General features: G+C 44.0%; 7 protein-coding genes across 7 annotated transcripts; 5 read left to right on the forward strand and 2 right to left on the reverse strand.

Annotated features, from left to right (window-relative positions):
- Positions 1-375: 375 nt before the first annotated feature.
- On the forward strand, positions 376-3,226 carry VTP01DRAFT_3026 (uncharacterized protein; the record flags this gene model as incomplete). The annotated part of the gene is made up of 12 exons (XM_069381552.1): positions 376-768; positions 820-898; positions 959-1,201; positions 1,253-1,458; positions 1,517-1,617; positions 1,685-1,804; positions 1,864-2,003; positions 2,065-2,199; positions 2,259-2,452; positions 2,513-2,681; positions 2,742-3,054; positions 3,115-3,226. The coding sequence occupies 12 exons, from the start codon at positions 376-378 to the stop codon at positions 3,224-3,226; spliced, it is 2,205 nt and encodes a 734-aa protein (XP_069236673.1).
- A 48-nt stretch (positions 3,227-3,274) lies between these two features.
- VTP01DRAFT_3027 (uncharacterized protein) lies at positions 3,275-4,757 on the reverse strand (the record flags this gene model as incomplete). The annotated part of the gene is made up of 6 exons (XM_069381553.1): positions 3,275-3,532; positions 3,593-3,757; positions 3,829-4,297; positions 4,357-4,423; positions 4,488-4,567; positions 4,630-4,757. 6 exons carry the CDS (start codon positions 4,755-4,757, stop codon positions 3,275-3,277), a joined length of 1,167 nt encoding a protein of 388 aa, XP_069236674.1.
- A 361-nt stretch (positions 4,758-5,118) lies between these two features.
- Positions 5,119-5,661, forward strand: VTP01DRAFT_3028 (uncharacterized protein; the record flags this gene model as incomplete). The annotated part of the gene is made up of 1 exon (XM_069381554.1): positions 5,119-5,661. The coding sequence occupies one exon, from the start codon at positions 5,119-5,121 to the stop codon at positions 5,659-5,661; it is 543 nt and encodes a 180-aa protein (XP_069236675.1).
- A 406-nt stretch (positions 5,662-6,067) lies between these two features.
- Positions 6,068-9,911, forward strand: VTP01DRAFT_3029 (uncharacterized protein; the record flags this gene model as incomplete). Its single annotated transcript, XM_069381555.1, has 14 exons — positions 6,068-6,197; positions 6,256-6,334; positions 6,394-6,452; positions 6,507-6,816; positions 6,878-7,011; positions 7,068-7,351; positions 7,403-7,593; positions 7,658-7,862; positions 7,918-8,478; positions 8,531-8,813; positions 8,869-9,081; positions 9,137-9,233; positions 9,288-9,628; positions 9,688-9,911. The coding sequence occupies 14 exons, from the start codon at positions 6,068-6,070 to the stop codon at positions 9,909-9,911; spliced, it is 3,111 nt and encodes a 1,036-aa protein (XP_069236676.1).
- A 59-nt stretch (positions 9,912-9,970) lies between these two features.
- Positions 9,971-11,153, forward strand: VTP01DRAFT_3030 (uncharacterized protein; the record flags this gene model as incomplete). The annotated part of the gene is made up of 4 exons (XM_069381557.1): positions 9,971-10,441; positions 10,500-10,712; positions 10,773-10,974; positions 11,032-11,153. 4 exons carry the CDS (start codon positions 9,971-9,973, stop codon positions 11,151-11,153), a joined length of 1,008 nt encoding a protein of 335 aa, XP_069236677.1.
- Positions 11,154-11,708: 555 nt separating this feature from the next.
- On the forward strand, positions 11,709-13,235 carry VTP01DRAFT_3031 (uncharacterized protein; the record flags this gene model as incomplete). The annotated part of the gene is made up of 3 exons (XM_069381558.1): positions 11,709-11,851; positions 11,940-11,955; positions 12,021-13,235. 3 exons carry the CDS (start codon positions 11,709-11,711, stop codon positions 13,233-13,235), a joined length of 1,374 nt encoding a protein of 457 aa, XP_069236678.1.
- Positions 13,236-13,676: 441 nt separating this feature from the next.
- On the reverse strand, positions 13,677-13,990 carry VTP01DRAFT_3032 (uncharacterized protein; the record flags this gene model as incomplete). Its single annotated transcript, XM_069381559.1, has 2 exons — positions 13,677-13,862; positions 13,922-13,990. 2 exons carry the CDS (start codon positions 13,988-13,990, stop codon positions 13,677-13,679), a joined length of 255 nt encoding a protein of 84 aa, XP_069236679.1.
- Between the last annotated feature and the right edge of the window lie 446 nt (positions 13,991-14,436).

The following is a 14,436-nucleotide window of genomic DNA, read 5'->3' on the forward strand; positions in this document are numbered from 1 at the left end:
CTATAGAATAGGTCCTGAACTCCATTGATCGTCTTTGTATCTGTTCCTGTTCCACGCTCTTTCAGCCTTTCGATCTATTGAGAGACCGTTCTACTGCTTCAATGTACATATTACTAGCTCTGCCGTTATAAATTTGATTTGATAGATGCTCAATATGTGTTATAATATGACTATGATGAATTGCCAAGCACTTGTTGCTCTTTTCCTTTTGTAATAGCGACATAGTTCCTGAGGGTGGTCATACTACGTTCTAAAGGATTGGTGTGCAATTCAGAAATGTTAATGTGCAAATTCGTGACTTGACATCCTTACGGCCGATCGTCTGAGAAAAGAGACTCTCAGCCAACCTCTTCCGCTTACAAAGTATACACGAAAATGAGCTCACCAGCTCAACAGAGTTCCAATACGCCTGGACCATCAGGAGGTGGTGATTCACGACAACAGACGCCTCAGCAGACGCCACAAACGCCAACGTCTGGAGATCAGCAGCGAGCGCTTTCGAATCTTCCTTCTCAAGCCGACCTGGACAAGATCGTAGCGTCATATTTACAAAAGAAAGGATACAAGGCCACCGAGGCGACGTTCCTAAAGGAGCTAGGTGGTAACACTGTAACGTTTGAAGAAATCATGCAAGAACTCGCGTCCGCTGGCAAATCTGTTCCTAGTCACATTCTCAAATACAAAGATGCAGACAGCGATCCGGATGCATACAGCGTCAGTTACCGCAATTTGAGAGAATGGATCGAAAACTCGCTGGATTGGTACAAGGTAACTCAACTTACAGCGATCTTAAACGCGTTCTGACCGCGTCGTTGTTAGCCCGAGTTGCGTTCCGTGCTATTTCCTGTCTTCGTACATGCGTATCTCGATTTAGTCTCCAAAAACTTATCAGAGCAAGGTAAAGCCCTACAGTGGATAATGGAGTATATCAAAAAATTAATCACTGTAAACCAAATAGCGATTTATTTTATGCAAACATACAAAAAGGATCACGTTGAACTTCATATGCAGGACATCAGCCGTTTGGAGACAGTGGCATCACCTGAGCACGTTCAAGAAAATGAGCTAGCACAAATGTACCGCAACAACAAATACAACCTTCGAATGTCAAGTGTACCATTCGAATTGTTTCTGAACTATTTGCAGGACAACAAGTATATGCTTTTGCTACGAATCGTGAATCAGTACCTTAATATACAAGGTTGGTAAATTCAAGCCGGATGTTATTCGACAATGCTAACATTCGACATAGTGGTACACGGGAAATTATCGAAATCCGCGGGCGGGTTGGAAGAAGATGATGTGATTGGTATCACTGGACATGAGACGCAGCAGATCGAAGCATTCAATCAGCAGGATCTGCAACTTGGTCAGGCCCAAATGGACCCGGCTTTCAAAGAAGAAGTAGAGCAAGCACTGAAGGAAAAAGATCAAACTAAAAAACAGGAGGGCGATAACGTAAGAGGAAATGCTCGACCAATTGGATAATGTGATTAGAATACTGACCTCGCGACAGTTAATGAATGGAGAGGCTGGATCGTTGTTGGATTTATACAAAAAGGTCAAGCAGGAATCAACCGATGGACCAGCATTCGGTGATATACCTTACCCTCCCTAGTATGTTGAACGTGCTTGACATGCCTCTATTCATCTGTATTGAATGTTTTGTTTTGCTTTCTATCAGCCGAGGCACAGATATTCAGGCCGAGATTGATTCTTTACGAGATCTTCGGCATCGGGTCTCGCTTGGCAGTGCATCGCTGCCTAGCATCTGTTGCTACACTTTCCATAATACTCATGACAGGTTTGTCGATCCCTCGTTGATTTAAAATATTGTATATTAATCTAATTTACGTCAAATAGTCTCAACTGTCTATCAATTACAGAAGATGCTAGTCTCATCGCAGGCGGCTTTTCTGAATCATTTATTAAGATATGGAGTCTAAAAGGAGAAAAACTGCGAGGATTACGAAATAATGTAAACCCTGCACATATTAACGACAGTAAGTCTTCCTCAAATGGAAAGTGATTGTGATAGTGTCTGATAATGATAATTTGCCGTAGATGCCGACCTTGAACGGCAAAAGGAAAGACATGGATCCGATTACAAGCGGCTCGTCGGTCACTCAGGACCTGTGTACGGCTTGAGCTTCAGCCATGATAACAAATATTTGATTTCCTGCTCTGAGGATAAGACAGGTATGTATTTCTGATCATGCCCGAATGAAGGAGCATTCTAAGAAAAATGACGATGTTAGCGCGCCTATGGAGCACCCAGACATATTCCAACCTCGTTTGCTACAAGGGTCACAACTTCCCGGTTTGGGATGTAGACTTTGGACCTTTTGGTTTCTATTTCGCCACAGCCTCTCACGATCGAACAGCTCGTTTATGGAGCTGTGACCATATATATCCTCTTCGAATTTTCGCCGGCCATTTGTCTGATGTCGATGTAAGTGCGGTTGCTGCGAGGATAATGTCTGCACGAAAGGTCTTAACGCCGGAGCGCTAGACTGTTAAATTCCACCCTAATTCTAAATATCTGGTCACTGGCTCCAGTGATCGAACCTGCCGATTGTGGGACGTGCAGAGAGGATCTTGCGTAAGAGTCTTTACAGGTCACACTGGATCGGTTAAGACTGTGGCCGTTTCCCCCAATGGACGCTTGATGGCATCGGCTGGTACGTATTAGAATCAATTCTAGTCTCGAAATGCTGCTTGACTTCGTGCATCTTCTGTAGGCGAGGACAAATCAATCATGATATGGGATTTGGGCTCTGGTCGACGACTGAAGAAAATGACTGGACACACCGGATTCATTTACTCTGTCGAGTTCAGTGCTGACAGCAATGTACTTGCGTCCGGCAGCGCGGATGGCACTGTGAGAATTTGGGACGTAAATAAGGATACCCCGTCCGATGCGTCATCTTCCATAATTGCGCAGAATGGCAACGACACTAAACGGATACGGCTTGATGACAGCAAGCTGAAGGACAAAAAGGATACTAAAATTAAGGATGAAGAGCACAGACGCAAGAAAGGAATAGTTGAAAGGTACGTCTGTTGAATGGTTAGTTGGCCCGATTACGATGCTAAGTTACCACTTTGCCTTAGCAACGACCAACTCGGTGTCTTCCCTACCAAGCATACTCCAATTTACAAAGTACAATTCACGAAACGTAATCTTTGCTTAGCAGCAGGTGCTTTTTCACCACCTGAGCATTAGTTAAATAAAAAATTATATGTGTATAAGCAGCATTTCATCATTGTGCATCTACTTGGGCACTTGATTTCTGGCTCGGAGTGTCTCCACTAGGTTGTGTTTCACAGCGACCTGTCGCTGGAAATCTTGTCTAACAATTGTTTCTCTAATTCCATTTGCAGAGTTGTGGTTGTTATCTGCATTGTAGCCTTTTCGTCCGTTAGTGACAGCAAGCAAATTGCGCTTCTCTCGACGAGATAGGCCCTGCTCTGCCGCGAATGCCTTGGCTTCCTCTATAGCTTTCGCCCGGTCTACTTGATGTTCTTCACGCTGTGACGAAAGTTCTCGGTTAATGAAAGAAGGAAGAATGCATATGATCACAATACTTACATTCTTTCGTAAGCGCTGCTTGAAAAATCTAAGATTTCGACGATGCCCTAACCGTGTCCCATCCCGCAGCACAAGGTCGGTCTCGTTAGCGATTGAATACCGCTCGGTCTCCTGCAGAGGTTCAAAATCGTAGAATTGCAACAATGCTTCGGGATCCTCGCTATCCTGTAATCATATGCAAACACGAGTCAGAAAAGCAGTTAAAAATTGAGTCTAAATTTTGCAAGACGTATTACATCGTAAGCCATTTTCATGTGCCCTTTATCAAGCATGTGCGCTCGTGCAGCTTGAGCACTTTTCCATTCCTTGCCGCGGCCGTTGCAATACAGACAATAGTAGTCTTCTTCGATCTTTTGCGATAGATACGATATCAAGCCTCGTAGATCGACAAGGTATTCGATGTCAGGTACAAAGAAACCGTGTTCTCTGGACATGTGCTCCATATTTGTGTCAAAATCCGGACTAGGAAACGTGCAGAAGAGGCATTTCGAAAGCGGATCCCTAGGTGCTGACTCTATGCCTAATGTGCTGTCGTTATCGCTGTCCAAATCAGAGTGGTCGGAAAAGAAGGGCGCAAGTTTGATATCATGCTTATGAATATGCGCTGGTGAATTCGATTTCAAGATCTGTTGTTTGATGTATGTTTCACGGTGCTTCTTCGATTGAATATGATCTTGATATACATTCTCAGAATAAAATGCTTTCCTGTTCCGTAATAAGTCTAACGTATCTAATATAGTTAATTTACATCCGAAGGTGCATACCTGCAAGTGACACACTCATAGATGAGTGCCTGACGTTCTAACTCTTGTCTGTTCTTTTCTTGCTGCGCTGCAAGGGAGAGAGAAAAATTAGGTCCAGGTGACACACAATGCATACATGGCTAGATACTCACATAGTACTTTCTGGGCAAATTGCTCCGCGCTCACGGGAGCTAAGGCCGCGATTTTGCGCTTCAAGTTATACTTGTGCCAACTATACAAGTGTCAAGTAAGATTCGTTGTGCTTTCTCAGAGGAACATCTCGAGCCACCGTACTCTGTCCGGTAGTGATTGCGCTGCCGCTCTGAGGTAGGGAAAATGACATGACATGCCAGGCAAGTAAATCCTGTCGAACGAGTTGGTAACGCTGCAGCAGACATGACGACGTTTGTGTTGCTTAGCATGTTGCTGAAACCGGAGATGACTTTTGCGTCGGAGTCACCGGATCACGACCCGATCTACATGACGACAAGCTGAGAATCTGAAAAACTATTCGTTTTCCAATAGGAATATCAAATGTCAAACGCAGCAAGTAAATTATACAGTACACTCTAGAACAGTTCCATTTAGCTTATTTTAGGCGGATATGCTGGGTTTAAGGGCAGATGAACAAATGCGATATGCTCAACAGAAACGTTAACCCTAGTCCCAAATATTTCTATCTCATGCGTGTGAACAGCGAAGGAAAAAAATCCCATTTTCGTCTCGAGGTATATTTGAAACTTAGTTCTTTCCGTTCTTCCTACTTTCTCTCAAACCAAGACCATGACACCAAACAGCCCTTCCAACAACGTCCCCGAAGACGATGTATCTATGCGCACTTCCTTGTCTAGTATGTTTCGGCAATACTTGAATGGGGACGACAAGAACCCTTTAGCGGATGGCAATGATTACAAAAAACTCCTGGAAAAGACAAAAAGGAACCGCCAGTCACCATCCGGTACACCGCGCTCATCTACGTGGCCAAGTTTTCCTCGAAGCGAGGAATACGATGACGAGGATGATGATATGTTGTCTACAACTTCGTCGTCGTCTCCTTCAACGTCATCGTCCTCGTCGTCATCAACAGAAGATAACAGCACAAGTCCGCATCGACAACGGCAACGCAGCTTCCCTGGTCATCAGGTGGTTATTTTGCCAGTGCCTTCTCCCAGCAAGAGCAGAACTAGTATCCTTGCAGACAAGCTCTATGATTATCTTTTTGCGCACAAGGACCGATATTTCAATGCGGATCGTAACGAGCTGAGCAAGGATATTTTCTCCGGCGGCGAGGAACGACGATCCCTATCCAGATTTTGGCCAGGTTAGCAATGCCCGTGGCATGTGTTTCTGGCAACATTGTATGTGGCACAGTAGAAAAAAGCATACGATTTCATATGTGTCTGGAGCATGTATTTCTGTATTTATTTTTTGCAAATATGAGTTTTGATTTTCTGGTTCATTTCATTGTGATCTACAAGTACGTTTTCGTGCAACATATGCCTGAAAAAAAAAGAACACGAGAATGGACAACATTAGGGGCTCACCCTGCATTTACTTTTTGCTATATCATCGATTGATTATGTCTATTCTTGCAGAGTAATCGTAAATTTTTCTGCCAGTAGTGATAAGGAGCAGTTTTGGCACAGACGCGGTGGGTCGGAGCAATTCGCGTCAACTTCATTTAACAGCGCGCGTCGTGTCAGCTGCTGAGAACGAGCTTTGTTCTCTTGCAATGTCAATGTCTTTTACATTGCATGACGAGCTTCTTCGGCTGCAGGAAGACTCAGGACCAAACTACTTCATTCCCAATGAGGTTGCTATTCAGGGCCGCAGCGATGGCGAGTTGAATCGTTACTTGAATGGTTCGCTTTATACCTGCTACCTGACCTGAATTGTTCGACAATTGACATTCAAACATAGACATAACGGACCGAATTGAAGTATCCTCGGACAATATAAGCGATCCACTTGTCTTTGACAAGATTCGAAGCTTTTTAAAGTGAGAAAGAAGAATATCAGTATACAAAGCCCTATCAGTACCTGACTGATATAATCTAGGAACTTTGCAAATGTAAAGCCGCGTATAACAGCTAAACTTTTCGACATCATTCTTTCTGGTAAATACAAGGGCTATGTCTCCAAAAAAAACCAACCCTAATGTATTCTATCAGCCTTCAGAGCTGAGGTCAAAGCGACGGCGGAAGACCTAAACAATAATGAGAAGGATTCCTTACCCGCTCATAAACTATATTTGGAGTTGTACGGCTTCGTTGTACATTGGATATTATCAGCAGCAGAGGAAAAAGCAGCATCAGTACAAACTACTCGATCCGAGAAAGGCCGTTCTAGAAGCCATCACGACGATTCCGGATATGATTGGAGTTCTCAAAAATTGAAATGTTTCGACCTGATAGCTGGTCTTTTGGAATTGAAGATATCGAGGATTTGGACATTGACGCCAGAGTGTGGTACATTTATCGGGTATGAAACCTAATTATCAATTCCATCAATGTAGCAATGTATTGAAGGTTTCCCACCATAGACTGTTTACCAAGCCAGCTTTCCAAATTTTCGAAAACCCTGCAAATTCCAAATCGACAGCTGCTGCCGTCAATATAAAGCAAAGAGCATTCAAGGTCATTGGTTTGTGTGTCAAACACTATGGTTACATGTATGGTAAGTCTTATGGTTGCTTTGCGGCCCTCGAGAATTGTTATTGACACAGTCTTCAGCCGCACAGACTACAATCATGCAGAACTTGCAATATTGGGAACACTCTGCAGAACCGATGGCTGAAATGCTGCACTATATACTCGACAAGCAAGATTACTCACAGCTTGCTGATGAGGTTTTACGAGAGATCAGTAACAAAGAGTTCAAGGACGTTTCTACCAAAGAAGTCAAAGATACACCGAACGCAAAGACATTCGCGGTCTTTCTGACAAAGTTAAGCGAGCTGGCGCCAAAGACGATTCTGAAGAATTTGGGTCTTTTGATTGGACAACTTGACAGTGAAGTAAGGCATATTAAGTAAAAGTAATCGTACTGTCATGCTAACATCCACAAGTCGTACACTATGCGTATGGCACTCATTGATATCCTTGGCCTTCTTATCGTCGAATTAGCAACACATTCAGAAGAAAATCCAACCCAAAAAGAGCAGATTAACGCATTCTTTGATATTCTCGAAGAACGCATGCTAGATCCTACTGCCTTTTGCCGATCAAAAGTACTACAGACGTATTTGAAGCTTTTGGAGTGAGTCTCGGAATCTTCGTTAGTCCTAAAAGAAGATATCTAACTTTTAATACTCGTTGCACAGTCTAAATGCAAAGTTCCCGAAACGAAGACATGCTCTTGGAGTCTTAGCTCTTCGTCATTTGGAGGAGAAAACAAGCATTGTCAGAAAATATGCGATCCGTGTCCTCACTAAATTGATTTCTACACATCCGTACAGCATGTACGGAGGAGAATTGGATCTGGACGAATGGCAGCGCAAATTAGATAAGATCAAAGCCGAGTTGGAGGTAATTTAATGATTCTGAGGTGTACTACACTATCGTAGCTTAATCATCCATATAGACTGTCTGCACGGAGGATGAGCTCTTGGCTACAGTTATGCGACAACAGCAAAATGCGTCTCAAGAATCTGGCGAAAAGCCGCAAGATGAACAAATGAATGCTAACAAGGATTCCGAAGAAAATGGTGAAGAGGAAGACAAGGAAAATAACGCGGACGAAGGCGAAGGAAATAATGAGCAAGAAGATGTAGAAATGAAGGACGCTGAAGAAGAAAGCAATGCAAACAATGCGGAAGAGCAGCCAGAAGAAAGACAAAAGGAAGGTCAAAATGATGGAGATGCCACTGTATCAGAATCACATAAAACGTCCGAAAACCTTGACGACCATCGGAATCAGGAATCAACGCAAAAGCTCGCACAAAAAACTGTCATTTCCGTCGAAAAGATGCAACAACTGAAACTCATGAAGACATTCCACGCCGATGCTATTAAATTCATCCAACAGATTCATTCTGCGATACCCATTATTGCCCAGTTATTATCATCCAAATCGAAACCCGAGGTCCTGGAAGCAATGGACTTCTTTGTAACAGCTCATGATTACAAGATCAAACCTGCATCGGTACGTTTGTTAGAAACCATTATTCGAAACCAGCTTTTAACAAGATTTATAGAGCGGTATACGAAAAATGATTCATCTTATCTGGACAAAGGATACCAGCGACGAAGGAAAGGGCATTAAAATGAAGCTAATGGAATGCTACCGGCACCTTTACTTTGATCCAGACAGTCGATTATCAAGGACCGAGAATATAAATAACATTGCACGCAATCTTATCCAACTCACCTACAATACTACGCTTGCAGAGCTGACCTCTTTGGAGCAGCTTTTGGTGACAATTATGGCGGAAGATGGTCTGCCAGAAAGTGTTATTGATAAACTGTGGGCTGTCTATGGTAATATTATATTCGAAAGATATAATTTAACCCGCCTAGCTAATGATTACTCCAGGCTTTAACAAGGGTAATATCCCAAAGGAGCAGCGCAGAGGTGCAATTATTATACTTGGAATGCTTGCCAAAGCCAGGGTGGATATTGTGAACGAAAAAGTCAGCCTCATGCTGCGAATCGGACTGGGTCCGCTTGGTAGAAATGATTTATCTCTTGCAAAATATACCTGCATTGCTTTGCAAAGACTTGGTGGATCCAAGTCACCAGAGAAAGGTACATTCTAAACCTATAAATTATGAACTAGCAATTCTCCTGACTGCAAATATAGGTCGTAGTATTGATAAAGGCGTTCGGTTTGCGATGAATCATCCCATTTTTGCACGGCTCAAAAGTGTGATTGAAAGTCCAACAGACTCTCTGGAATGGTAAATATTTGACGTCGTTTTCAACTGGAAAGCGGGCTAATAAATGGTCAATAGGTTCAGCTTGGCAGAGCAAGTTATAAATACAGTCTATTTGCTTGGGGAGCATCCAGATGCTTTGTGTACAGAAATTATCAAGGAAAAGACGGCCAAAATCTTTGGCAACCGACAACAATCCGCTACTCCAGACGGCAATGAAGCAATGAACGAGACGATGGATATTGACTATGATATGAGCATGTCACAGCAAGCCCTACCTTATCCACAAAACCCTATCCATGAAAGCGCCTTTGAACTTAGTCAGCTGGTTTTCATCGTCGGTCACGTTGCTCTGAAACAAATCGTGCATTTGGAGATAATTGAAGCAGAGTGGAAGAAGAAGAGAATGAAGAAAGATGGTATGTATCTCGAATTGCTGTATTTACTGCTCAGCCGGAACTAATACTCGTTCGCTTAGACGGTAAAAAGAATGGCGCTATTGAAGATGAGCTTGAACAAGTTGGTGGAACGACTGAAGATGACATTGGTGACACTATAACACATATCAGGGAACGAGAGCTTCTTGGTCCTGGCTCGCTTCTGGGCAGGTTTGGTCCATTACTTACGGAGATATGTATCCGAAATAAGATATACACAGTGAGCATCAAGATTGGTGTGTTTTTGCCTCGTTCTTCTATCTAAACATATGTAAATAGGATACCACGTTACAAATAACAGCAACGCTTGCGCTAGCTAAATTCATGTGCGTCAGTTCGGATTTCTGCGAGCGGAACCTGCAACTCCTGTTCACCATTCTCGAGCGTTCTAAAGATTCCACTATACGCAGCAATATTGTTATAGCTCTCGGAGACATGGCAGTCTGTTTCAACACCCTTATCGATGAAAACATCTCGTTTCTGTATAATCGGCTCGCGGATGAAGATAGTATCGTCAAAAAGAATGCCGTCATGGTTCTTACACATTTGATCTTGAACGGTATGGTCAAGGTCAAGGGACAAATCAGCGAGATGGCAAAATGCCTGGAAGATCCAGATCAGCGAATAGCGGATCTCGCAAAGCTCTTCTTCACGGAGTTAGCGACCAAAGACAATGCTATCTACAACAATCTTCCGGATATCATTAGCAATTTGACTAATTGCGATCCCAAATTGGAAGAAGAGACGTTCCGCCGGATCATGAAGTTCATTTTCGGATTCGAATTTGCGGACAAGGTTAGTCACGAAAGAATGGTTATCAGGAGGCGATATCTAAAAGTAGAGGCTACATTAGGAGAAGCAAGCTGAAAACGTGGTGGAAAAGTTGTGCCAAAGATTTGCAAATACCGACGACGAGCGGATATGGAGAGATATTGCCTATTGTTTATCTCTACTTCCATTCAAGTCTGAAAGGAGTTTCAGAAGACTATTGGAAGGTCTGCCAGCGTATCAGGACAAATTGCATGAAAAGTCCGTGTACAAGTCATTCCAAGAAATTATTGCCAAGGTAACATGTAGAGATGCAAAGAGGTTTGAAGACGAAGAGTTAACGAGATCTGTTTCTCAGGGTCGTCTCCAGAAAGCAGGGAAGCCAGAGCTCAAGGCCATCATTGATGAGTTTGAGCAGAAGATTCAAAAACTTAGCGGAGAAAGCACAGAGGATACAGAAGAAGGTGCTGGTGAAGAAGAAGCAGTGCCCGCATCCAATATGGGGAACAATAGTAACAGTGGTCATACGAGTACCAGATCTGCTTCCCGTAAAAAACGAGGTGAGTGTAATACGCAGAATCATAAAACAATGACCTTTGCTAATGTAATTGATATAGGTGCTACACGGGAAACTAGACCGCAACGCAGAGCGACGCAGAAGAGAAAGCGAGTGATTGTAGAAGAAAGTGAAGATGAAGAGTCTGAAGATGACGTTTCAATGTCTGAAGGAGAAGATTAAATAAAGTGAATTACAGGAATAACGGAAATATTGATGGCGATACCGACAATGAGGAACAGAAGAAGGTGCAATTTGTACCTTGCATTTACGACGTCAGGCACCCCTCCCTTTCGATCGATCAGTTTCCAGGGTTTATCCATTGTTGATCCCCCAGTATCACTTTGTCATCAATTGTCTTAGACACTTGAAACATGGATCAACCCTCAAAATGTGCCTCCAGGACCGGACGGCGATGCATGCACTCAGGATCAGGCAATTGGTTGTCATGCCCATTATCGGACAAATAATGGTCAAGCAGATGCAGAAGCTTGCACTTAACATCCTGATACCTGGTCGTTTGAAAAGTTCCGACCTGCGTATCGTTCCTATTTCCTTGTAGTACATTTGAGAACTGGGAAACAAGGGTTCTCGGACTTTTTTTCCTTCCTCTTCAATCAAGAGGAAATAACCGATAACTTGTTTCGGGGAGATATTGGTGGCCGCCTCGCTCTTTCCATTTAGTTCTTTAAACCGTGCTCGCATCATTTCTTTTTCCCTTCAGTGTACTATTCTGTAATGGACGTCTCTACAAAGACAATGAACGAGGCGTCAACAAAGAAGACGTCCCGTGGCGGTAAGCCCAAACTGTTCCAATGTCAAGGTTACGGGGACTGTAGAATGGTATTCACTCGAAGCGAACATCTGGCGCGTCACATGAGGTAAAATGGGAGACACGTAAAGAGAGAAGAGAGAGAGAGAGAAAAGATGGATGTTAGCATAGTACTAACTCATACTGAGAGTATCTAGAAAGCATACTGGAGAGGTAAAGGCGCGCGGTGTGATGTGAAGCATTCTGTATGGAAGAAAAAATTAATCTTCAGCTTCTAGAAACCGTTCAAATGCATTGTTAGCGGCTGCAATCGAATGTTCAGTCGGTTTGACAACATGATGCAACATACGCAGACACATAACAAGAACCGTACGGGTCGACGAGGAAAGCAGCTGGGCAGCAAGAAGGCAAGCCAGCGTAGCAAAGATTACGCTGGGATGCCTTCACCGCCTCCGTCACGTCGTAACTCGATACAGAACGACCGTGGAAAGCATCGTTCGTCTTCATCCGACGAGGATTACGACGAGTATGAAGAGGACAGTGATGCTAGCTATCACCCGCCGGAGAACAGGAGACGTGCTAGCATCAAGGAGCAGCGAGCTATGATGGCCCAGCTTCGTCGATTGTCTCAGGATGAAGCGTACCAACATCAGCAGCAGCAACAACAGCAACAGATGCAGCAACCGCCACCACCATCGCATTCTTACTACTATGCTCCTATGCCGTATATGAATATGCCACCCCATCCTCACTGGCAACTCCCGCCGAACTTACCCCCTTTTGCCCCTCCTCCCCACCATTACCCAGAGTCTCCACCATCTGCTTCTTCTTCATCATCATCCGTCGAGGACTACTCAGAGCACCAAACCATGTCCCCGAGACGAGTGTGGCGCGGTAATCACGACAGAACAACACCAAAGGTCCACTTCCATCCATATCCGCACCGGCGACGGTACAACAGCATGGAGATGCCGACGGAACGTGTCAATGGGCTGCCTCGTCGGCACTCTGACAATTTTATGAATGGGAGGATGATCTTGCCTCGTCTAGCGACTTTTCTCGTCAACAATCCGGACCAGCCTCCAGAGAGTTACTTGACGCACATATCAGAATCATCGATGGGCTCATCAATGCCAGAAGATCATCATCATCACCACCACCAACAGCAACACACGCCTCCTCCTCCTCTTCCTCACGCCGCACCAACGCGACGGCTGTCTGTGCAAGACCTGTGTAACCCGATTGAGTCGCTGCATGAACAAGAGCATAAACTACAACAATTAGAACAGCAAACAATAACGCATGAACATCAACAAAAGCAGCAACAGCAGCAGCAAGACCATGACCACCACGAGATGATGCATGATAGCAACAACAATGAAAGCATCAGCCTCACCGAAGCAGAGTACGAGGCACTGCAAGGCTTTGGACGCTTTAGACTTGTAATGTCTTCATCTACCCCATCCATCAAAACTGAAGATGAGGGACTGTAAAATTATATAGCAATAATCAGCAAATAATAAAGGGCATCTAGTAAGTTGCAGATCCGCTATATCTTTCTTTTTCTATATTCAAGGGGGCTACGTGCCCATTCAGTAACTTGAAGGAATATAATGCGGACTTGGTCGTATATTAGCTATGTATTAATGTTTTGATAGACAAGATTGTGCATGGAGTTTTGGAGATTGCTAAGGTCGAAAACGCGTGGAAGAATATTCAGACTCTGGAGATCATAACACCGAAGCGCACGATAATTAAAAGGCACGAAAGCCGAACAGCATGAAAGAAGGCATGCAAGACGGGAATGAAAGTCCCGCGTCATAAAGTTGGCCATGTGCGAAGACAAGCGACGGAATGCATGAATATCTAGCATTCATTGATAACTGCCAGTCGTAAATAATTTTGATCGGGTCATCAACGGCTTGGCCCTCTGCCTAATCGAAAAACCTGTTCTCGTCTTCTCCTTTACTACATCGAACGTCTGGCCCTTGGCTCTTGTGGATGGTCATTGCAAAGGCAACGCGGACTGGTGCTGAGAAAGGACGAAAGGCAGCGGATCGCTTGTGGAAGATTTCAGAGTGATAAGCTGCCCAATCTTCAAGTCGAAACTTGTGAGGAGGCTGTTGGATATAAATTAGAAGCTTCCTGATTTGCGTCGGGTTTTTTCTTGAGCATCAACTTTGTCTATCGAGTTGAAGATCTGCAACTGACGCAGATCTGTAGCCTTTCTGTTGATATCATCGACCATAGCGTTCAATGTTGCGAGGGATGGCGACCTTGCCTTCTCTGGCAAGACGATCGATAGTCCGTTGTTGCCGCATGCGAGATAGTCTCTTTCGTGGAGTTTTCTTATCAGCGGTTGATGAGGCGAGCGCGCGTATTGACAATGGTCATTGTGTGAATAAAGCATGGGATTTCTGGCATATTGTTGAAGATGGTTCTAGTGGGAGACTGAGCCTTGTGGAGTGTAGTAATGTTGTGGGAAAAGCTGACACGTAGGGAGCTCTTCAGTATTTCGAACAATGCCAGCTGTACAAGACCATGACGACTCACTAAAGCCTGCCTCGTCTTCTCCTTTGAGCGTTTCCTCGTTATTGCCGCTGAGAGTGAACTTTGCTCACAATCCTCTAGCGATGGTCTGCCTTTGTTTTATACGGTCGCTTTGTCCCACTCGTAGCCGTCCTCGTTAATCAT

This window comes from Rhizomucor pusillus, assembly GCF_041956525.1.
Source record: "Rhizomucor pusillus strain CBS 183.67 unplaced genomic scaffold VTP01scaffold_15, whole genome shotgun sequence".
NCBI lineage: Eukaryota > Fungi > Mucoromycota > Mucoromycetes > Mucorales > Lichtheimiaceae > Rhizomucor > Rhizomucor pusillus.